The 22,726-nt window shown below is 40.7% G+C and overlaps 1 protein-coding gene across 4 annotated transcripts in view; it reads right to left on the reverse strand.

Moving 5' to 3' along the window:
• The window catches only part of LOC121199354 (1-phosphatidylinositol 4,5-bisphosphate phosphodiesterase beta-1), a 104,990-nt gene that overhangs the window by 16,649 nt on the left and 65,615 nt on the right, over positions 1 to 22,726 (reverse strand). For 3 of the 4 annotated variants that reach the window (XR_005896442.1, XM_041063952.1, XM_041063953.1), the window contains exons 10-27: positions 16,490 to 16,636; positions 15,072 to 15,229; positions 12,985 to 13,067; positions 12,572 to 12,656; positions 8,564 to 8,738; positions 6,955 to 7,041; positions 6,460 to 6,530; positions 6,144 to 6,240; positions 5,839 to 5,923; positions 5,531 to 5,655; positions 5,277 to 5,431; positions 4,985 to 5,149; positions 4,577 to 4,676; positions 4,119 to 4,223; positions 3,885 to 4,000; positions 1,069 to 1,204; positions 620 to 673; positions 17 to 236 (exon numbers count right to left, since the gene is read on the reverse strand). Coding sequence is in view for 2 of the 4 variants with exons in the window: in XM_041063952.1 (XP_040919886.1) it covers positions 17 to 236; positions 620 to 673; positions 1,069 to 1,204; positions 3,885 to 4,000; positions 4,119 to 4,223; positions 4,577 to 4,676; positions 4,985 to 5,149; positions 5,277 to 5,431; positions 5,531 to 5,655; positions 5,839 to 5,923; positions 6,144 to 6,240; positions 6,460 to 6,530; positions 6,955 to 7,041; positions 8,564 to 8,738; positions 12,572 to 12,656; positions 12,985 to 13,067; positions 15,072 to 15,229; positions 16,490 to 16,636 (2,164 nt within the window). In the remaining 2 variants the exon portion in view is untranslated. The remainder of the gene's footprint in view (positions 1 to 16; positions 237 to 619; positions 674 to 1,068; positions 1,205 to 3,884; positions 4,001 to 4,118; positions 4,224 to 4,576; positions 4,677 to 4,984; positions 5,150 to 5,276; positions 5,432 to 5,530; positions 5,656 to 5,838; positions 5,924 to 6,143; positions 6,241 to 6,459; positions 6,531 to 6,954; positions 7,042 to 8,563; positions 8,739 to 12,571; positions 12,657 to 12,984; positions 13,068 to 15,071; positions 15,230 to 16,489; positions 16,637 to 22,726) is intronic. The other variant, XR_005896443.1, reaches the window with a different exon arrangement.

The following is a 22,726-nucleotide window of genomic DNA, read 5'->3' on the forward strand; positions in this document are numbered from 1 at the left end:
GAAGAGCGCTACCTACCTTTTCTTACCGTCTCGTTTGTGGCTCTTCTGCAGGGCGGAGCGCCGGCGCTGATGCTGGCTCTGTAGCTCAGACACACGAGCTGTGTGCTCCTTGATCAGCTCGCTGGTCTTGCGATGGTGTTTCCGAACCAGCTCCTTCATCTCCTTGTACTGTTTCCTCTGCTCCCGAACAAAGCCCTTCTGTTGTTTCAACTCCTCCAGTGTCTGAGCCTCCAGTTCTGAAGACAAAGGACATAGGACCACAGACGAGCAGGATAAAAGTGAGCAAGATAAAGAGTCAAGCGCAAATGTTTCTGGCAAAAAAAAGAAAAAAGAAATCATTTTTTGAAAAATACCAGTGTTCTCAAATTTACTATGATTTCTATGGGTTGAAGTACAGTTGGTCTCAGTAATACACTCTAAAAAGTACTTTTATTTTGCAAACTTGCAGAGAATTGAAAACTATATCTTCAGAAAACAAACCAACAAATAAACAAACAAAAAACTAAATGATTTCACATGAAGTAAGGAATATATTTTTATATAAATAAATAAATAAATAAAATGAACAACCGATTTAAAAGTAAGTGTTCAGGGGTGAGGTTTGAAAACTTTATCTTACCAGTGAGAACACTCTGAATGATGTCTTCAGTCTTCACTGATGGTTTCAGTGAGCCTGGTTCCCAAAGACAAGGTCACAGGTTAGTTTTACAAATGAAGCTGCCACAAATTATCTCGGAACTTGAATGAAATGTATGTTTTTTTTTATTTAGATATATGGAATAATATGGTCTGGGGGATAAGTAACAGTTATATGAACAGGAGAACCTGAACGTTTCAACAAAAGGAACCATATATTGCATTTGCTAAAAATAAAGACATGATTTGCATCATAATTCTATTTTAATGTTTAAATTAAATGTAATTTGAAGCAAAGTATTCTCTCAAGTGGATGTAATGTTTAAAGTAATGTAAAAGTAAAGCACATCCAACTTTCAATATACCTACAGTGGACTTGAAACTTTAGCTAGTGCACATGTGCTGATAGGAGGCTGGTTACATATACAGCACCTGCAGACTGAGTCTGGCCGACCAGCGAAGGGGGTTTCGGGGCGATGATGGGCGTGTGGCTCAGTCCGTTCTCTGCAGGCGACGTTACCCTCTGGTCCACCTTAGATTCTGAGGGGGCATCGCTTCCTGCCTCCACCTTTTCAAAACATAAAAGATTTAACATTTGGATTAATTACATTACACTGCCCACCACTGACACCACTGCAGATAAATTTCATGGAGAACACCAAACAAAACCAAACGAGTATTACAGTTTACATTAAGACTGTTTTTCCAATTAACAAGGTGAACTTATTTGAATAAACTGGAGCTTCTTAAATATGAACTACAATAAAATGGAAAGTGCATCCATCAGAGTTTGAAGGGTAGTGTAACACACACACGTACCTCTTGCCACACAAGAAAAATTTGCCATTACAACACATCTTTGCTGCTGTCCTGTGAAAAATTTGCTGTTACACCATTTTTTTTGCTTCTTCATTACTTAAACTTGATTAAAAAGACTATCTCTTTCTTCAGTGTGACAGAGCATCAAAAGCTTACCACCTCAAACGGTGGTATCTGTTTTCAGAAATCTCTTGATGTACCTGTGTCCTGAAGGATAGTTTGTAGACATAGCTTTGGTAACCCACTCTCAGCATTGCTTCCTGTGCCGAGGCTCAGCAGCTCTTAATTTCCCCTAGGCTCGGCTGAATCTCCAACTATATGCTCTTATCTCTGAAAGGTTAATGCAATTTTAAATAATCTCTGTTCTAGTCACACCGTCCAGATCGGCTCCTTTCTTCCCCAGCTCTCTCTACATTCATCTCCTCACACTGTGCTCTGCCTTTCCGCGCTCTGCCTCTTTTGGTGACTGTTGCCATGGTCACAGCATGAAACTCTGTCAGGCATCCTCGTGGGAAATCGTATCAGCTGGCAAATCAGATAAAAGAAGCCCCTCAGGAACAACCCTTCTTTCCAGTCCCCTTTCCTAATAACCTCAGATAACCCTGTGTCCAGCCTTGACTCTCATCCTAAATTTATCCTGATTTCAGTCTCAGAAATTGTGCACTTCTCTCCTCAGATATCATCCCTTTGGCTGTTCCCTGTTGCACAGCACCTACATTACTCCTTGGCTACTTGTACTCTCCATCACTCTTGCAACTTTACCCCTTTAATGTGCCATTTACAAGTTAACAAATTCAGAAAAATCCTTTCTCCTGCTGTTACCGTAGTGCTGATGGCCCATTAGCGTGAGATGTTTGTAGTGCAATCTTTCCTTGGTTGTCACTTGGAACAAAGCAGAAGGTCACATTTTCTAAAGCAGCCATGATTTGTCAAAACTCTCTGAGCTGCATGGCATTTAGGTTATGTTCAAGCTGAAGCCTGTACTAAAGTTAAAGGTCACTGCCAATTCTAGTTTAGATTCATCTAGTTGGCATATTTCCAGTGTACTGTGAATCACATCACATCAGTCCAGTAGTTAGTAAGTAGTGAAAAGTAGTTTCTGTGAGACTCAGACCTAAACTGACATTTTTTGATGACTTGGGGGCAGCACAGCAAGATGTAACCACAGCGCTGATGTGTCACCATTTTATAAAGTTGATACAGCCAATGTGTTAGCAAGCTGTTGCCACATCCATCGCTAATGAAGCAAGATTAACATTCATTTGGAGCTGTGTTTCTGGCCAGGTGGCAAATTTAAGTCCAATCTTCTTTTATTTCTGTTTTGGTTTCCTTCAGCTCCTGAGGGATATATCTGGCTCATTAGCTGCTACATGCTCCAATATATTTACCAGACAGTCACTAATTTTGTCTTATTTTTGGTGATGTGCAGGTACAGTTGGATTATCAAACTTGTCGCTGAAAACTGCTGTTGTTGAATCTAGGAACAAGGTTGATCAGAGCGATGAGATTGAACCAAAACAGTAAAGCTGCACGATGAACTGAAAGATGCTAAAGAGTTTGGTGATAACTTTTGTTATCCATTGCCACTGCCAAAGGAAGTTCTGTAGACATGTAGAGGATGTTAACCATTTGTTGCTCTAAGCAAACTGCTTTTACATTCATTAGCCAGTTCATAAACTGTTATTGTAGATACGTTGTTGAGCTTCCGCTTGTTGTCTCTGGACAGCAGAGAATCAAAATAGTCTTAAAACTACAGAACTCAAGAGGGGACTTGTCATTTGCATCTTTTGGCACATCTGCCATACTATATTAAAGAGAGTCAGTTGTTGGACACTAGTCTTGTTTGGTTTGGGAACCTCAAATCAATAATGATAACAGCATATACCTTTAAGCATAAAAATGAAAGTACAGACACAAAGCAGACCTCCCCCTAAAAGAAGCCTCGTATCAGAGCCTGCAGGTGGATGCTGGAAGAGACTTGATGAAATACAGCAACAATAATGCTACAGCTGTGGCTGCAGCACAGTTTATCATGGAGGGACTGGAAAAGAAATAATGGCCCAAACAAAGCGTGTTGATAATATCTATGGGGATCTGTGCTGAAAACATGCTGTGGTTCATAATCCATCCTCTTATGCGATGGTGCTGGTAGATGGCTGTGGGTTTTAAGGTACTTTGTGGTGTTATTAAAAAAAAAACCTCCTCATACTGAGGCTTTCTGAAGAAAGGAAACTCTACTTCCCCCCTCATCTCCCCATTCTCATTCCACCATATGTCTTGAATTTCTAAACCAGTTAGTTCGTCACACTGACAGGAGCAGCCAGCTGGCCAAGGGACCGCTCATCTCAGTCAGCAACTGTTCAGAAGCACAAAGCTTTCCATACATAAACACAAACACTTGTGATGAAGCAAGTAGTATAAACACACACCTCTTTGTCGCCCTCCTCCTCTCCTCCTTCCTCCAAAGTGAGAGCAGCCAGCTGATTGGCTCTCTGCTCCATCAGGTTGACATAGCGGATGGGATTGGACAAGGCTTCAATGACATCTGAGGAGCAGGAAGAAAACAGAGCAGCCTGAACACTCACAGACTGTGACTTTGAACCTGCGGTGTTTCCTGTGCAAAACATTTGACTTTTTGTTTTAAGTATGTTCACCTGACTTACCTGCAAACGTGTCTGGGACATAGTCCTTTACTTCTACATACACAAACAGAGAAGGCAGCGTCAGGGACTGGTTCTTCTCATTCCTTAGGCTGATGTAGTGATAGCCTGCAGGGTTTGAGTGAGATAAATGTCTGTCAGTACACAAACAACAGTTCAGAAGATGAACCTATTTGGCAGCAAATGCATACAAATGGTTGAACACATTTCAGGGAACAACAACAACTTATGTAAACACGTCATCTTCTGGTCAATAATTCACACTAACTTTACATATACTGTATTTATTTTGATGCTATTTCTAGTTCTTTCCTCTTATCATGTCTTCACACTCTTAAATATATATTTTACAGGTTTAAATTCTAATATACCCTTGCATCTCCGTATTTGCTTTGTATTTTCAAAATCATTTTTAGAATGATGGTAGATAAAGATGGAGGGAGCATCAAAACAAAAGTCACCTGGACGGATGGCTGATACAGGAATGATACGATGGCCGATGAACTTCCCCCCCTCTTCAAACACAGCTATCCTTAATGAAGCAAGTGTGGGCAGGACGACCTGAGGAAATGTATAAAATACACCCATATCACTCACTCCTCTGAGACTGTGAAAACAAGCTGCACTAAGCAACTTTTACTTTAATTTCACCAGAAAATATTGTATAATTTTAAACATCTTTGCTGTTCTCTTGTACAAATATATTCACATTCCTGCATATATGCATATATCCATATGCATAGGTTTTGCATTAGTACCTGAGTTAGCTTCAAGCTGATCAAAATGACATTAAATTCATAAAAATCTTTATTGAAATAGTCTCAGTTTCAATCTTTGTATTTGTATTCTTCTGTACATTTATGTCTCACCTTCTTGAAGACAATGGCCTCCTCCTCCCAGACAGGGTTGATGGCATTGCCCTGAGACGTCTTGGTCCTGAAAGCTTTCCTCTTGGTGTCCACTGGTAAGCCGAACATGTCGATCTCCACGTAAGTGCCTACTTTCTTATCTGACAGGAACTGGCCTGAGATGATCTGGAAGGAAGGAGAAGGAAATAAATCAAGAGGGCAAGAGAGAGAGAGAAAAAAAAATGACTGAAACACACATACACACACACAGAGCTGCACAAACACAAAAAGAACAACACAAACCAACACCCACCTTGACTGACAGTGTGTTGGCTACTATCCCATCCACCGTGCTCTCAGTGAAAGGGTCAAAGTGTTTGTCAGGCCGTCTCATAAACTCTGGTTTCAGTCTGTATCCACATTTCCCATTGTACTCATACATGCCCAGATTCAGCTGCATGGACAAATCTGTGAAGAGTGAAGACAGAATGATCACTGGTTGTTTGCATGGGTCGATAACATAAAGGATTTACACAATATGGAAAAAGAACATTTTTCTTTCCTCACCGATGGTTTGGAAATTGAGAGCCACCAGCTGACAGCCAGCGTTCCAGAAGAGCTGAGGGTTGTAGTTGGATGAATCCACTCGAGTGCCTTTAGGGTAGATCCTGCTCAGCTGCAGCTTGTTGTATCTGAACAGAGCTGTGTTAAGGATGAGGCTGCATCAGAAAATGCAAAGGGTACTACTGCAGCTATCACCATTTCTTCTACGGTTTACTGCAAAGAATAGTGAGACTAAACATACAAAAACCTAAATTATTATTGTGTGAGTTGTATTAGGCAGTGCAGAGTGTTAATAAAACTGAGAAGGATACTCCACAAACTCAACAGGAGATTTGGTCAGTTGCTCCAAAGCTTTGGTCTCTACGAAGGATGACATCTGGTAGCTGCGATTGATCTCTACGGGCAGAGATGGTGATGTATTGCACAGAGTTATGTCACTCAACAGATTGAAAACATCGATGCCTAAATCTTTCTCCCAAAAGAAAACATACTCATACTTTGAGACATTGTGAGAACAGTGTTCAGGAAACACATATAATCTTGCTCGTTTTTCGATACCTGCTAAATCAATATTAATGTATGTTGTTCATTTTAAGTGTTTGTTGCTTTTACATACTTTTGGAAGCCTCGAAGCTGTTGAACTTTACTGGTTGGATGTAGATGACCAGGTTGGACATTTCCTCTGTGGCAAATGCCTCACTGCCAGCTGTACCCTGTACATGAAAAGACACACACACACACACACACACACAAAATCAGCACAATGCCTCAACAGAAGGTCTGTTATGAACGTTGAAAACAAGAAGCAGAGCTGTGAAGGCCCATCACTCGGAATAAAATGCACTATCAAATATGTACACTAGAAGGCAGCCTTTACACATGACATGCACACATGAGCTGACTGCTGAGTGTCATTTGCAAGAGATGCACACCTCATCCATTGAGCCCTTTTTACAGTCATCATCATCATCATCTTCATCTTCGCTTTCCGCCTCCACCTCACCTGAAACACGTGTCACAGATTTGATCACAGAACATTACAATAAATACAGTTAAATGAAGCAAAGTTTAATGTGTGGAAACATTTATATTTCTACAAATTCACATGCAAAATATCAGACCTGTTGCCTCAATTACATTTAAAGCAGCGACACAAACAAGGCTTACACTGACAAGCTGAACGCGGACAGCTCATGATCTGAGGAAATTAATTTCAATATTGTTTTGGTGGAGCTGACACAGCCTCTGCGCCCACATAATGAGAGATCTGCTAAAGATTTCCCACTGAATCTGAGGTCACACTGACTGAGGAAATTAATTCTAACATCATAATGGTCGAACTGACCTATAGCTCCTGCGCCAGCCTAATGAGAGCTCTGCTAAAGATTTCCCTCCGAGTCTGAGGTCATGCACTATGTATGACTCACCGATAGACTTTCTGCCCTGTGGCCTCAGGCTGAGCTCAGCACCCTCAGAGGGCTGTGAGGAATCTGCCATCTCCTCTTTGGTTGAACCTGTGCGAAAAAAAAAAAACAAGCTCATCAACAACAGCACACCCATCCTACAATAATACAAGGTCAAACTACTGTATAAACACGAACATGAAGCTTAATTTAAACTGTAGATAATGTAGTGTTGAGCAAACCATTGTCATAACCAGGTAATATTTGACAATCAATGACAATATAAATCTTGGTGCTGCTTCAGCCACACTCATCTAAGGGTGTAATTTCAGTTTGATATTCAAAGTTTGATATAAAATCTCTCTAATTAATGTCCTCTCACTGTCGACGTATGACTCACCAATGAAGTTTGTACTTTCTTAGCTTTGGTCACATATGGGCTGCCCAAAACTTCTGATTAGTTGGACTTGTACACAGGGAGGCTCTGCAGACACTACTCAGGACTCCAAAAACTACTCACTTTCCTTACACCTTTTATGGGGTGACAACATGTGATTATATTCTAATTAAAAGATGCTACTATTGGATAGCATTTCCTCCATTTGTGGTTTGAGATGTAAATACAGCATTGTCTAAGCTCTTCATCTGTTAAAATTAACATAACTTTTCTTCTTACTGCGTTAATAATACAGAAGTTTAGGCCACATTTTTGTCTTGTGGAAGATCAATTTTATTATGTTAATGTAACAGCATGTAAATAAATAGTTGTGAGTCTGTTCGAAGAATCACAGACTCACAGTTCCCTTCCCATCTCTGAGAATCTGAAATCAAACCTCCACCCTTTGCCATGATCTCTGATTGTCTCATAATGTGTCAGAGCAGATGAACCAGCTCAAATTCCCCGTGCACACCAGTTACCCTCATGACACTCAATCACTTGTGTTGCTTATTTTCTTACACCAGGGGGCAGTGTGGGTCAGTGTACGAATGCAGCTCACAGCTCAGCAATCAAAGAAACCTGAAGGTGATGGATTGCAAGGTCTGTTATAGTTCACAGCTGAACAATGTACTGAACACACAAGTAAAAAGGGGAGTAAAAGAAAAAGAGAAAACACTGAAGCATCTATGTGCACATACACACACACATATAAATGACACATGAGAAAAGCAGACAGCCCCCGTGCACATATGAATGATTAGGGAAAACTCAAACTAGAGAAAAGCTGTGAAAATATAAATATCCATGAATTGAGATATAATGTTCACCACAGTTATCTATAATGTACACACAGCTGCATGAACACACGCTGGCACATTAAAGGCCACCACTGGCCAGTGTTTAAGACGCCCCAGTGACTAGCAGTGTATATGCCTGACAGCGAGTGTATGCAACAGCCAATAATACCTTCAGCTGATGTAGAGGGCCATGAAAATGATAAATGATAAACAATAGCGCTGTTTCGCTCCAGTGACTCAGTTTCTGGACAGCACAGAGGTGTCGGTCCATAGCGCAGATGGACCCAGGCGGTTAGGCTACGTTTAACTTCTGAAGCATCATAACTCAGCTGTCCCAGTGTGGCTTGATGGCTCTGTTAGTAGGTATGTTCTTGTGTGTTTAAAGGGAGTGCTGTACCTGCGCTAGGGGAAGAGGGCTCGCACACACTGGAAGAATCGCTGTAGGTGTTAGAAACCTGCTCCGACAGTTTTTTCTTGGTGCTCCCGTCTGTCTTGTGGTGTTTCTTCTTGTTCTTCACCAAGATTTTCCCCATCAGCTCCATTGGGCTGGGCAGTGGCACACTGGACTCCAGCTGGACAGGGTGTAGAGAGAGATGGAGAAAGGGAGGTTAAGTAAATAAATAAAGAGACAGGCACACAAGAAGTTAATGAAAGCTTTTCAGTGTAAGAATGTAATATCTTATTGTCTGATTGCTGAAGGATGCAGGGCTGTGGATTACGGTTTCAAAATGTTGCTATATGCCTAGAGACTGCTCCATTACAGCCATATTTTACCACAGTTTGGAGACAAATTAGCTAATTACAGGGAAAAAAGTTGTTTACTGGAGTGAGTCATTTAACATGTAAATTCATGGCAGTTTTAGAAAAACAAATCTTGTTCTGCTCAAAATTCACTATGGAAGATAGCGCTGAGTAGAGCTTGTTAGTGACCGCGAGGATCAGCGTGGAGCATTACAAAGTCTGTTGATGTAACAACTCCAAAGTTTACACTTCCAACACTAAAAGCAGCTTCCGGGGGGGAAACTGAGCATTAACACAAACACACACTCTCTCAAGGGAGCTGGCTAGAAGTAGGCAGATATCTGATTTATTTATGGGGTACACTGCTTTTAGATCACAGTGTTTAGGGATATTAATAATGCATTATCGAGAAAGTTAGCAGTGTTGAATAAACACACAAGCAATAAACATAAGCAAACTTCAAATGTTTCTTACTTTCACTTGACCTCTTTCATGTGCAAGAAAACAGTGATTGGTACATCAAAAGCAAACTAAGACTTTCTGTCTTGGTTTGCTTCCTCAGCTGCCCCGCACGTCCATTTGCACCTTTCAACAGTTGTTGTTGGGAAGTGATAAAATAAAGATTAGACGTCCTGTTTGCCTTGGCTTCACTCAAACAGTTCCACTTACACAGAACCAGTTCAGCACTGGATGTGGAATGTAATCTTGACTCAGCTCAAATGCACAGAGCTAAACCTGTCTGAGTAAACCACAGTTTACTAGCATGGATTCAGTTCTCCCCAAATCCCCTAAACCTTTTATTTGCCCCACTGTAACGAGGGAGTGAAACGAGGGAATCGATAGACGTAGTTGAGGCAGAAAACATTTTAATTGCTTAAATATTCACTCACACTTGCACTAGTTTCCTGGAGTATATACTTATATTTACTTTCAGGACCTGATGTCTGACTAATACTGAAATGTAACTAAAAACTACTCAAGTACAGTACAATTTCTAGGTACATGTATTTAACTTAAGTATTTCCATGTGCTACATCATAATTCTATTCCATTATACTTCAGAGGGAAATGTTAGTAGAAAGTAATGTTTAGTAAACTACATTTATTTTACAGCTTTGGTTATTAGTTAGATTGAATCGGGATTTTACAATAATCAACTTAATATTAGCTTGGTGCAGTGATATGAAACTAACAGGCTGTTCAGTCGCTAAAACTAGTTCCAGCTACAACAGTAAAATGCTGCTTACACATTAACAGATCAGTGATAATGAAACAATAACATACACAGTTATTTTCACATGGAGGCAATTTTCTGCAAAATTAATACTTCTCATACATTTATCAGTTTTTGATGCAGGATGCTTTAATTTGTAAAGGAGTATTTATACACTGAGGTACTGCCACTTTTCCTTAACAGTAAGTAAAGAATTTGAACACTGCTTCTAAATTCCACTACGTGTTTCAGGTGTCTGTGCAGCGCAGCCTCTTGCTGTCTGAGGCCAGCTGAGAGAGATTCAGATAACTGAACTTCAACTTGTAAAATTGCAAGAATCTTTAGTGTCAAACCCATTTTAGAAAAGGAGGGGTAGACCTTTACTTCAGGCAGTATTGTCTGTTTATATACTTGTTTGTACAAGTGCATGCTGAAATAATACAAGTAGCAGAGTAGGGAGGGATGCTGAATGGTTTGATTACATACAAAGGCAGTGACTGAGGGTAATAGCAATTAAAGTGTTTGAGAAAAAGACATGATCTTCAACGTGTGGTCGTTGCTATTAGCCTCCTATGCAATGTCCAACAGCTTACGCTTGCTACTCTGTCCACATTATTCTTCCAGCTATCCAGCTCGCCTTTCACCAGCGTGAGTACATTTCACGTTGCCAAACACGGTTTGTTCACAGCTTAAATATCAGCTGCAACAAGACTGAACAACCTGCAAAAAAATAGCTTTATTTCCTCAACATATTTCACATTTTGTCGGGAGTTATAATGAAAATGTTTTGGCAACACAGCCTTCATCAGCATAATGAATGCAGTGATGAGAGCCATACAACAAACAAGAAAACATGTTCATGGCAAATCCAATTTTTAAGTAATTTCAGCTCATTTTTTTGGGAGAAGACTGATCTCAGCTTAATTGAAAAAACAAAAAAAACAAAACACTGTCACCAGTCTCTCCTTTTTCACAGCAAATGACAGTTTTGTGGAGTGGAGATACAGTAGGTGCTCGAGTTTCTACAAAAACTGTAATCCTCTTTATTCTCACCCTAGGCTCAGCTGGAACCAATCTAGCTATATTACCCTTTCTGCCCCTGACCCTATGGATTAACGGAGCTGATATCCCATTCGATACGCTATATACACGGCTGTCTCACTGCCAGAGGGGAGTGGTTGTCATTGCACTCACCTTTGCCAGTTATTACATGCTCAGTGGTAGAAATCTGATTCCTCAACAGCACTTTCTCTTTCTGTCTCTCTCTCTAACTTCTCCCTTGGTGTCTGTCTCCTTGTATCTCTCTCCTTCTCCTTCCCTCTGCCACTCCATTCGAAAGGCTTCTCCCTGATAATACTTCAATGTCAAATCCAGTCAGAAGGCTGTAATTCTCAGCGGGCTGTGTCTTTGGCAGGCAGCGGTGCTGGAGGAGCTCCCTGTGTGCGTGAGATAATGCTGCATCTGACTGCTGAGAACTTCAGATGCTCTTTAGTGTTATACCACCAGGGACAAGGCATCCCTGGTGAATAGCAGTAGAGGAGTAAGTGGTATGTTTAAGAGATGCACATACGTGTGCAGGATTGTAAATGCAGCAGACACCATGAGAGGTGTTTGAGTGTCTGTGAGAGAGTTTGAGCGACAAGTGTCTCCATTTGCCTCACGTAAGTGCCTGCGTCATTACACACAAAGACGCCTTTGGGAAAAAAAAAAAAGAGTTTGGCCACAAAGGGACAAAGCAAGCTTTTGACTGGTAGCCATGGCAACAGAGGAGAGACAGATAAAGGGCTGCCAAGAAAAGCCACGTTTAGATTACAGCGTAAAACACTTCCATTTAATCTTACACGGCTGTCATTTGCAGTCTCCCCCATGATAACGGCGAGGTAAAATAAAAAGAATTGTGGGATGAATCATTAAAAGTTGGCTTCCGTGGCACATAAATAGCCACAGGTATGTATGCGTCTGTGATTGAAAATGAGACTGAAAACCGGAGAGAGAGAGAGAGAGAGAGAGAGAGAGAGACAGAGTTAAGTCTAGGAGGCCATTTAGGAGTGTGCCTGGAGTGACAGAAAGAGGAAAAACAGTGACAACACATTTTGCCAGGTGCTAGAGGGCATGTCGATATGTTGCTGGATGTGAGAAAGACAGAGAGAAGAAAAAAAGATATATTAACACAGAGGAATAGTAATGTGTGTGTGATTGAATGAATCATACGTGTGTGTGCAGTAATTCATGACTTTTTTTCTCTCCTGAATGTAAATGTGCATGTGGGTAGCATGTTGGGCAGCAATGTTCAAGGACACGTCTTTGGTGCACTCATCTGTGTGATAATATCTGATGAATCCCTCGCTGCTAGCCATGTCATACACGCGTGTGTGTGTGTGTATCACGAATGTGTATGTGTGCACATGCATGTGTGTGTGTCTTGTTTGTATGAGCATCTTATGTACTCACAGGATATTTCTCCAGAGGTTCTGTCAGTAGTGCGTCTCCAAATATTGACCGGCAGTACTCTGCCATCTTAGCCTGCTGCTTTGGTCTGGGAGTCATCACACACAAACATACACACACACACACGCACACACACACACACACACACACACACACACACACACACACACACACACACACACACACACACACACACACACACACATCATTATGATTTCTCTAATAAAAGCCATTAAAAGTCAAATCAACCAATGAGAACCTTCTCCCTAAAACTGATGTTCAAGCTAAAATGGCTCAAACTAAATGGCTGATTGGGCTTATTGATGTTAAACTATTGATAGGAAACACTCATCAGGAAGGTCAACAGTCGTAGTGAAGCCTTTACACCTCTGACATGAAATAATCTTCTGACTTACGAGTCCACGTGGTTCTCAAAAGACAGGATGACAGGGAAGGGCGAGGTCTTGAAGGCACACTCTGCGATGGCCTCGATCACCTCCTAAAAACATAAACAGGAAAAAATAATTGATAATATATCTATAAATTATGTTGAACGCACAGCCTTAAGGCAGAATGTTATTTTAATGTTGAATTATTATTTGAGTAATGTAATACACATTAAAAACAACAAATGCCATTGATGGTTAATGCGGTAATATACTGTAGAGTCACAGCTTTTCATTTCAAAATACTCCTCAGCTCATACACCAGTCAGAATAATCTCCGTTTACAATTTTATGATTCCCTGTATTTCCCAGAATGCCTGAGAGCTGCCCCAAGGGAACATGCCCAAACCTGGTGAAGCCAATAACTATAGGAGAAAGCAACAATGATAAGATAGGAAGATTCATTCCAAATCCAACATGTCTCCTGGCTGCAAGGCATTATGGTCTATTGTGGATACCAGAGCTGGAAGAATTATCTTTGTGGCTCTGTGTATCAAAGGCATGTATCAGTGTAGAATCAGAGCAGGGGATTTCTTTTGTAACACTGTATTGTAATCGTGCAGGGTGTCAACATGTTGGTATATTTTATGGATGATAATGTTAAAAAAATCCTGCAACGTATATCGCAAACTACTGCTTCCTCACTCATTCACGTCCCCACAGATTTCAGCATGGATATGACCACAGAAATGAGAGCGGAGCCATGAGGTGGTTCAAAGTCTGATATCAGATTTCCAAGCCACTGATTTTCTAAGTCAATTACACCATCATTAACAACGGTGTCAGTTCAGTTAGTGCTTTCATTTCCATCTCCATTGCTCCATCTCCGCCAATAAAAATCTTCGTCTGTGGCTCAACCCTCTCCATCTGTAGCTTTCTTCTTCTCCTCTGTCTTTCACAATTCTAATACACAACTCCGTATTTCACTCTCAGTCTAATTCCATTAAGCTTCTTCTACTTCTTCTGTTACACTCATTAGGTCTAAATTCCCTCTTTCAATCAATCCACCCACCTCTTTCTTCTTTTTCGCCTGACATCCCCTCTGCCCTGAGATTTTCACACCCTCCTTCTGCTATAAAAGCATTTTTTTTCTTTTTGTCTTCTCATCTTCAGAGACCTCAATTACACGCCCCTCAGTGCTTCTCTTTAGGGCCATTCAGTGCATCTCCTGTCCCTTACAGTTTGCTATCTGCTGCACGCATGCCCCACTTTTTGTTTTCCCCACTTCTTCGCCCACTGTGCTTTCCTCTATACTCACTTTTATCTTATGTGTCCAACTCTGTGCCTGTATGCTTCTTTGTTTGTGTATTTCATTCCATGCTTTATAAAATAATATTAGTTAGAATCAAAATGAAATCAAACTCCATTTTTTTACTCTATTTATGGTCAACGTTTACTGTATTTACATTCAGCCATTATGCTGCAGTTTTTGTTGGTACTGGCAGAGTCTGCCATTCCTGATTGCCTACTTAAGCATGAGGGATGAGGGATTCACTGGAAATCCAAACCAATTTTATCTCACTGATAGCCTATCTGTTTACTGTTCATTCTATTTACACTGTGTCAGATCTGAGTCAAGTCACTACAAACTCAATATTTCCCACTGCTGCTGCTTCACATTAAAAATGTTCCACTGCTGAAACATGGGGCTTTTATTGTGAAGCAGCCACAGGAAATGCAGGAAACGCTTTCTGTATTTAGCCACAAACAAGTTTTTGCCTTTTGGTAAAAATGCAAACTTGCATGTGTGAAGATGTTCACATAGGTGGCTGCCAACACACAAGTGACTAAGTAACAAAAACACAACAGATGTGAGTGTTGACCCAACTCATAGACCAATCAGTGTTTGAGACAATGAGTGGATCATGTGCTCAGAATGTGGATTACATCCGAGAGCTCTGTTTACCCAAAATTCCCCTCTCTGGGTCTGTAGAAAAAGACATTAAAATGTATCTTCACAGAAGAATGTTTCAGCCTCCTCTACCTCCTCCTCTGCTCCCCACTCCCCCACCCAATCCCTTGCCTACACCGCTATCACTCTGCTCTCCTTGTGTTACCTTGAAGGAGATTTCAGTTGTCATGGTGAAGCCGTGAGTGATGACGGGCTCTTCTTCTGTGGTGCGCCCCTTCCAGCAGTCCAGTTCAATGCAGCGGCACCCTGACAGGAGAACCTGCTTGTACATCTCAACTGAAGAGTTTCCTGCGAGCTGGCCGGCTGCATCCAACACACAAGGAAACACACACACGTATAAATATATGAACACACAAACACCACTTCAGGTAACTGTTATATTGATCCCCCAAATGAATGAACCAGAAGGTCTACAAAATCATGTCCCCCCACGTTTCAAGAGCTCATTAACCACATTAGTTGCTAGCATGCACTAAAAACAATTCAGCTGTCGTTATCTGAAGCAGGCAAATCTCATCACCCTGTCACCATTAGCGAAGCAATTATGTCTTCACATTAACAGCATGCTTTCCTGCAACACCAGTGGAATGGTGTCAAAGTGAGAGGCAGATCTGTGGTGTCACTTCAGGTTGAATCACTCATTTCCTGACTTTTTTTTCATCCCTTTTCTCATTTTTCTTCTCACTTTTATTTTTCTCTTCATCTGGTAGACTACCCTGATCCGAACCCAATCGGGAAAGACTTTCTTTACTAAATGAGTTCATGCATTGTACGCTGCATGAAACATTGCTTTAATTTACCAGGGATCAATAGGATGGAAATACATCAGCATGAATGAATAAGTTGCACAAGCTCTTGTCAGCATAATTATCTCGTGTGGATCTTTCTTGTAAAGTTGTTAAACATAAATACTGCAAGGAAAGAAACGCATTCTGCATTGCCGCACATCTTTCCTGTTATAATGAGAGAAGAGAGAATCAAGAACCTGTTGTTTGTTTTTCCCATTTCTTCATTTCGCAGGCTATGAGGCTGGTCTATTACAGAAATTCACTTTTTTCCATTTCTGGAGAAATCTGATCCACTTGAAAGATTCAATGCTCTCCAGTTCCCCCCGGAATAGATTTGAATAGATGAATTCTAATATCCATTGAAGAGAAAATGGCCTCTGTATTGTGCCTGCCATGCTTGCACACCGCTGGGAGCCAGTTACTGTGACTACCAGTCTAAAGAAATATTTAACTCATGAATATCAATGAATTGAGTCTCATGGCATGACTTGATTGGATAACCTCTTGAGAGGTAATGCAGGAAAGGGGGCCTGATATGCACCGGAGCATTTGATTGACTGACCTGCGAGGTATAAAGTAGGGTGTATATACTTGTGCGACCATAATTGTATTTCTAAATGAACGAGGGATCTGTTCATGTGTAGAAGAATAAAGGATGCGTGTGAGCAATCAGTCCGGAGTGTGTGCACTTAGGTGTAAAACAGTCAGATGGACACACAGAGCTGCTTACATACACAACAGCTTTTTGACTTGTGACTGGATATATTGTGTGCACCTGTGAGGTATGTGTTGTGTGAGGAGTTGATGAAATAGTGGGAGAGGGGAAAGGTCATGTCTTCACTCTGGTCCAGCTTCTCAGGGGGGATGATGCTGTTCTCCTCCCCATTCAGATACCTGGCAAAGCCTTCCACCGAGACCTGACCTGCAGGAACATAACACAGTACACAGACATATTAGTCAAAAAATTTGAAAACTTTTTTTTTTCTTTGGCACAGACAGAAACCTAAACTTTCAATTCATTTTTTCCAGTTGTCAACATTTCTCATAAAAGGACTAAAACCAATAATAAATTGATCTGACAAACCAGTGTACAATAGCGTTTTTCTCTGTGCCACAGATCTCCATTACTGTCAAAGAAAAAATATTAAAAACACATCAAAGTGCCACATTGTTGCACTGGCTGACAGGTTCCTTCAGTACAATGAACACAGCACTGTTAATTGCTTATTTTGAGCTGAGCCCACATACATCCTGCTGCTGTAAACACTCACTAGTGCCCTGTGTATTAATCTGGAAAGAGTCCCCCAAAAATGCACAAGTTTCTCTAGTTTAAATTGTGTTTGCTAAGAACTACAATGCCCTGCAGTTCCAGAAAAATACCGAACCATCTTTAAAAATGAAATGATATATTTGTGGCCTATTTTTTTTTAAAGATTTATATCTTCAGTATGTATAAATGCGCTTAGGGCTGAGTGCACAGATAGGGGCAGGTGTAGGGAAGTTGTAAGGCATTCCCAGTTGGAAAAAGGCACTGTTGGTTTTGATCTTTTCAAAGCATTTGTTGACAATAACAAATAAAATATCTCCTGCCTGATAAACAAATAAATGCCACTTTAGAAATAAAGATCCTGAATAATTTTTTGAGACACCATCTTATATGAAATACGTAACATGAATAATGTCTGTGTGAGTATTTGTTTGTACACCACACTGCATACACATACTGCAGATGCATTCAAATAAGCAGCTGGAAGACTGTGTTCAAATGTTTCATTACAATAATGTTCATAATCACTAATTACATCCACCCTGAGATTACATTAGTTCTTTAATTTAGCAGGAAGACTAAGTCACCGTTTGCCCAAAGCCTTTGTGGTTAATCGTTAAAGCCTGTGCCTCATTGTCTCTGTTTCTTACATTGCAGGTGTAAACTGTAAGTTATTAGCCTGTTTTACAAATATTAAAGGTTCCAAGGTGGATAAACACATGAAAAATCTTCAGGTTTCACAAGGTAGTTCACAATACAAACGTGATTTTCTACATTTCAGGCTTCACTTGCTTCCCTGTGCATTGCTGATGTTCATACAATGTCATACAGGGATCTGTAAAAGCTGAACTGCCCTTGACATTGTTCTTTCCTTGTTTTGATTGCTTGCCAAGGTCACTCATGCAAAGCTTTGCATTTCTGCTGTCATCAAGGCAATAACGCCGAATAAATAAGCAATAAGCCACATATGAAAAGCTCAGATCTCCAGCCATCCAGATACAAGATTAAAATTTTCATACGCATTACCATACACACCATACTCATTGTGCTGCTGGGATGTCAGTGTTCCTCTCGAACGCCCAAGACACATTTCTCCAAAGGGAGACAATAGATGCTAATCCCATTCTATCCTATCACATACTACACCTGCATGGATTAGATTTTGTGCAACATATAGCGAGCGCTCAAAGTGAAACCAAAACACTTGCAACCCCTTCCACCCACATACGCACACACACTCACTTGACGTTATGCTAAATATGCTAAGTGATGCAAGCTCGACGGGTGCAGCAGGTCCCTCCGGCCACTTTATGCTAATTAATGCGGTGCCGCCCTCTGCAGAGTTGCTGGACTAATTAACGCTGGCTGCTGTCTGTGACATCTGAGCTCAGTCGCACTCGTAGCGTCTTACTCCCTGCTGACTACCAGGACCTCCCTTTGCCAGGCTGAGGCTCACCTCTGCATGACACACACTCTTACAGACACAGACACGGCGTTTCCCAAGACATTTGTAGGTCAAACAGGGAAAAAAGGTGTTAACATGGCTGGGATTAGAGGTGTACTTGAGTGAGAACCTACAGGTGTAACTCCAAAAGGTGTGATTTGAAAGGTGAAGTTAGATCTGAAAGGAAGACAGTGTGAAAGGCCACGTTCAAGCCAAATTAAAAACTCTGGCTTTTGGCCACAATAAGGACCCTGTTGAGCAGAGAGGAAACTGCAGCTGAAATGTATTCTGATTTTAATGATTGGCTGTAAGAGAAGAGTGGACACCAACTGACAAAATCTAGCTGACAAAGAGCTTCCTGCCCACAATCACGGAAGATGAATATGCGATGATATGCCACCATCCACTCTGGATGCAAGAGACTTGAAGTGCCTTGTTTCATTTAGCATTTTATTCATCTGCCTTCAAACAAAGTCGGAGCACTGACAATGATAGAGCACTGAGGAGATTAACGGCAGGTACAATGTTCACCAGTCTAAGCTGTAAAACAGAGGAAGAAGAAAGAGGAAGAGCAACAAAGAGTTAGAGCAGGAAAAAAAAACTGTTTTCTCACTCTCCTTAATTATAGCTTTTTTGGGGGGGGCAGACCTAAGGCCTTTGATTCACTATCTGCAACAAGGGTGTAAGCATCTCTGCATGCCCACTGTATCTTCCTGCACTCCACATAATGCTTTGTCAGTGCAATCGCAAAGAGCGTTTAGTATGCACATAGTTGCCCATGATTTAACATACGTTTCTGCATATACGAGTGTCCTTGAGAAGAAGAAAAAGTGTGTATGACTGTGTGTGTGAAGGTAGCATGTGGAGCTCTGGACCCCTCTGCAGAGCAGATGGCTGCACTTCCTCCGGCTAGATAAATACTTCACATGGGGAAATCTGTCACTGGGACAGAGAAGGGCACGCTTCCAGAGAGGCTGGGGCAGGATGAAAACACAACATCACAGTAAGAGCACATCAGTGTGATCAGAGTCAAACACTGGGCGGCCAGATATTTGAATGTGGTTTAAACAATGACTTCAACTAACTTAGGCACCTGTGTTTCATTTCGTCATACATTTGAAAAAAAAGTAAGTAAAGTAGGTACTTTACTCAGTGGAGATCATTAAAGTGGCACTCGTGCTCTGCTTGAGTCAGTTAGGGTCAATTTAGTTTCAGTGTAATCAGTAATAAAATGTGCAAATGAGATTGGAATAATGATGATATACTAACAACAACAACAATAATAATAATACTTCATTTTATTTAAGGGTGCCTTTCAAAGCACACAAGGCACAGTTAAAAAAATACGCAATGATGCATCAACATCATAAAATCAAACAAAGCTGTGATAAGCTCATATAATAAACGGGTATAAAATCATGCCTAAGCCATAGAGAAGATTAGACCTAATATGCCAGTTTGAAGTGGTGTGTCTTGGGACGGGATTTGAAAGAGGTGAGAGAGTCAGTGAGAAGTGTGAAAGTCAAGTGGGAGAGAACTCCAGAGGTGAGGGCCAGAGCAACTGAAGGCTCTAAAGATCTAAGAGTACGATGGGGTGAGCAGATATGAACAAGTTCAGAGAGATGTGAAGGTGCTAGGTTATCAAGGTCCTTATAGGTGAGAAGCAGAATCTTGAAGTCAATGCTGTTTTTAACGGGGAGCCAGTGAAGCTGCTGGAGAACAGGAGTGATATGTTCTAAGGAGAGCTGCATTCTGGACCAACTGGAGATGAAGGCAATTAATACTGCACAGATGGAAGTATGCAGAACAAGTAACTGTTAATCTGAGCTTTGAAAGATAATGTGCTGTCTGACACCCAGACTCTTAACCTGAGGGGAAGGAGAAATTATAGAATTGTCAATATTAAAAGAGAAAATGTCAGGTTTAGCCAAAGTAGAACTATTACCAATGAGGAGAACCTCAGTTTTATCACTAGTGAGTTTGAGAATGATGATTTAGAGATTAAATTTCTTGACCCAGAGGTAAAACGTAAATAATAAACAGGAAAAAAAGAGCCCTGGGGAACACCACGAGTGACTAGACTAGACTGGGATGTAAGATTTTTAAACTGAGTGTGGTCAGAGAGATATGATCTAATCCAAGAAAGACAGGTGCCAGTGATTCCAAGAAAAACATTTCTTTTAGGAGGATGTTATGTGAGATGGTATCAAAGGCTGCACTCAAATTGTGAAGGATGAGCCCAGTTAGGAGCCCAGAGTCAGCTGCCATCAAGAGATCACTGGTGATTTTCACCAAGGTTGTCTCAGTACTGTGAAAAAGGCAGAAACCAGACTGAAACTGTTCATACAGATTATTGTTAGTCAATTGAGTGTGGACCTGAGTTGCAACTGTTCATTCAAGTATTTAAGAGAGAAATGGTTGGAGAAATGGATTTGAAATTGGGGGAAAAAAAAAAGATGGGGTCTGTGCTGTGTTTCTTGTGTATTGGAGTTATTGCAGCCTTTTTGAGAGATGAGGGAACGAGACCAGAAATAAGAGAGAAATATATGATGTCAGTTATTAAAGAGGACAGAGAAGGCAGACAGGCTTTTACTAAGTGAGTAGGAAGGGGGTCTAGCTGGCAGGTAGATGATTTAGATTTACGAATGAGACCACATATTTCTGCTACAGCTGGGAGTTTGAAACTAGCTAATGAAGAACTGAGGGGAACACAGGAAGGCTAATAAAGTGAACTGTACTTGTTCGAAGAGGTCAATTGGTGGTGAATATTTATTAAAAAATATATATTAAAAAAGGTCATGAAGGTGTTACATTGAGCAACTGAATACAGGTGAGGTGCAAGAGTGTCCAGTGGCCGTAAAAAATTGTTTACCCTGGAAAATAGGTCAGGTGAAGGGCTCTAGTGTTCCCTTCCCCTGACCTAATTTGATTTGTGTAATAGGTAGATTTAGCTGTGGAAAGAACATGTGGTTGGAAATATGTGGTCGTCGCATATGACAGTCACATACTTCTTTTGTTTCTGGCACCAAAGATCTGCGTTTTTTAAATTTTAAAACAGAAACTCTCATAACAGCTTCCAGACTAAATAATTTCTTCTCCAAATATTCATAAATATATTCAGCGTTGTACTAAACTTCAGATCTGCAGCACAGTTACAAAGGTTTTTGATGAACAGCCCGAGGCAGATATAAAATCTAATGATCTATTGTACTATGAAGATTGCTGCTTGGGAAACACACCCAAGGAACTAACATTTTAAAAATCACTATCATGCTGTGCTTTTGTTGAACACAGATGTAGTATTGATTGGGAAGTTGAAGACAAACGGTGTGTCATGTAATCAATAAGCCCCATTTGTTTAAATGTTTATGCTTCTGATCTAATCTTTAACTTTAACAGAAAGTTAACAGAGAAGAGCAGATCTTTATTACAGTTTTTGGTGCTTTCTAGGCCATGAAGGAGGAAATTAACTGACACTGGGTAAAAACAAAATATAAATTATTCATGTAAAGGTGGTATTTTCAACATTTACTATGATGTTTTCAAAATGGCTTGGAAAAAATCTACCCAGTGATTTGTTTGATAATAAACAGAATACAGTGCAATGTAAGTCACCCATTTTGGCATACGTGTAATAACACGTGTAGCTTTCCAGCAGAGATAAAATTTGAATTGGCACATACCCGACCTTGATGCCTGATATCTGGAGTGGGATGTTCTCCAGTTTTGGCAGCTCCCTGCCCACTGACACTTCAGACAACATGAAAGCACAACATGTCCAGGAGTGTTGGATCCCTTATGCTCATCCATCTTGGCTGTTCATGAATTATTCTGTGCCACTCCTGATGCTCTAATACTACACCTAAAACTGCCTCTTTAGTTTTTTTTTTTTTTTTTTACAGGAAGGCAGCTTTGTGTTGATTGTGATCTTTATTTTTATTCCTGTTTTAACAAGTAGATTGATGGTTTGAACAGAAGACACTGATGAATGCTACCCACAATATAATTCAGTGGATGTGACACATTCATATAGACACAACACTAGCAAGTAACAAAAACATGCCCCCCCCTTTGGACAGAACATATGTCACGTCAAGCAAATTGGGACATGCATTCAGCAACGCAGGATACAGTAAGGACTCCAAGGACAGTAAATACAGAAACGCTACAAGTTGCCAAACTACGACTACGCTAGTTGCCTGGCAACTGCGCCGTGCCAAGAAATAGTCGGGTGCATACTCCTGTAAAACGACAAGTTTTTTTTACACTTTTTTTTTTTTAACCCATTTCAGTGGACGTTC

Source organism: Toxotes jaculatrix, chromosome 19, assembly GCF_017976425.1.
Source record: "Toxotes jaculatrix isolate fToxJac2 chromosome 19, fToxJac2.pri, whole genome shotgun sequence".
Taxonomy (NCBI): domain Eukaryota; kingdom Metazoa; phylum Chordata; class Actinopteri; family Toxotidae; genus Toxotes; species Toxotes jaculatrix.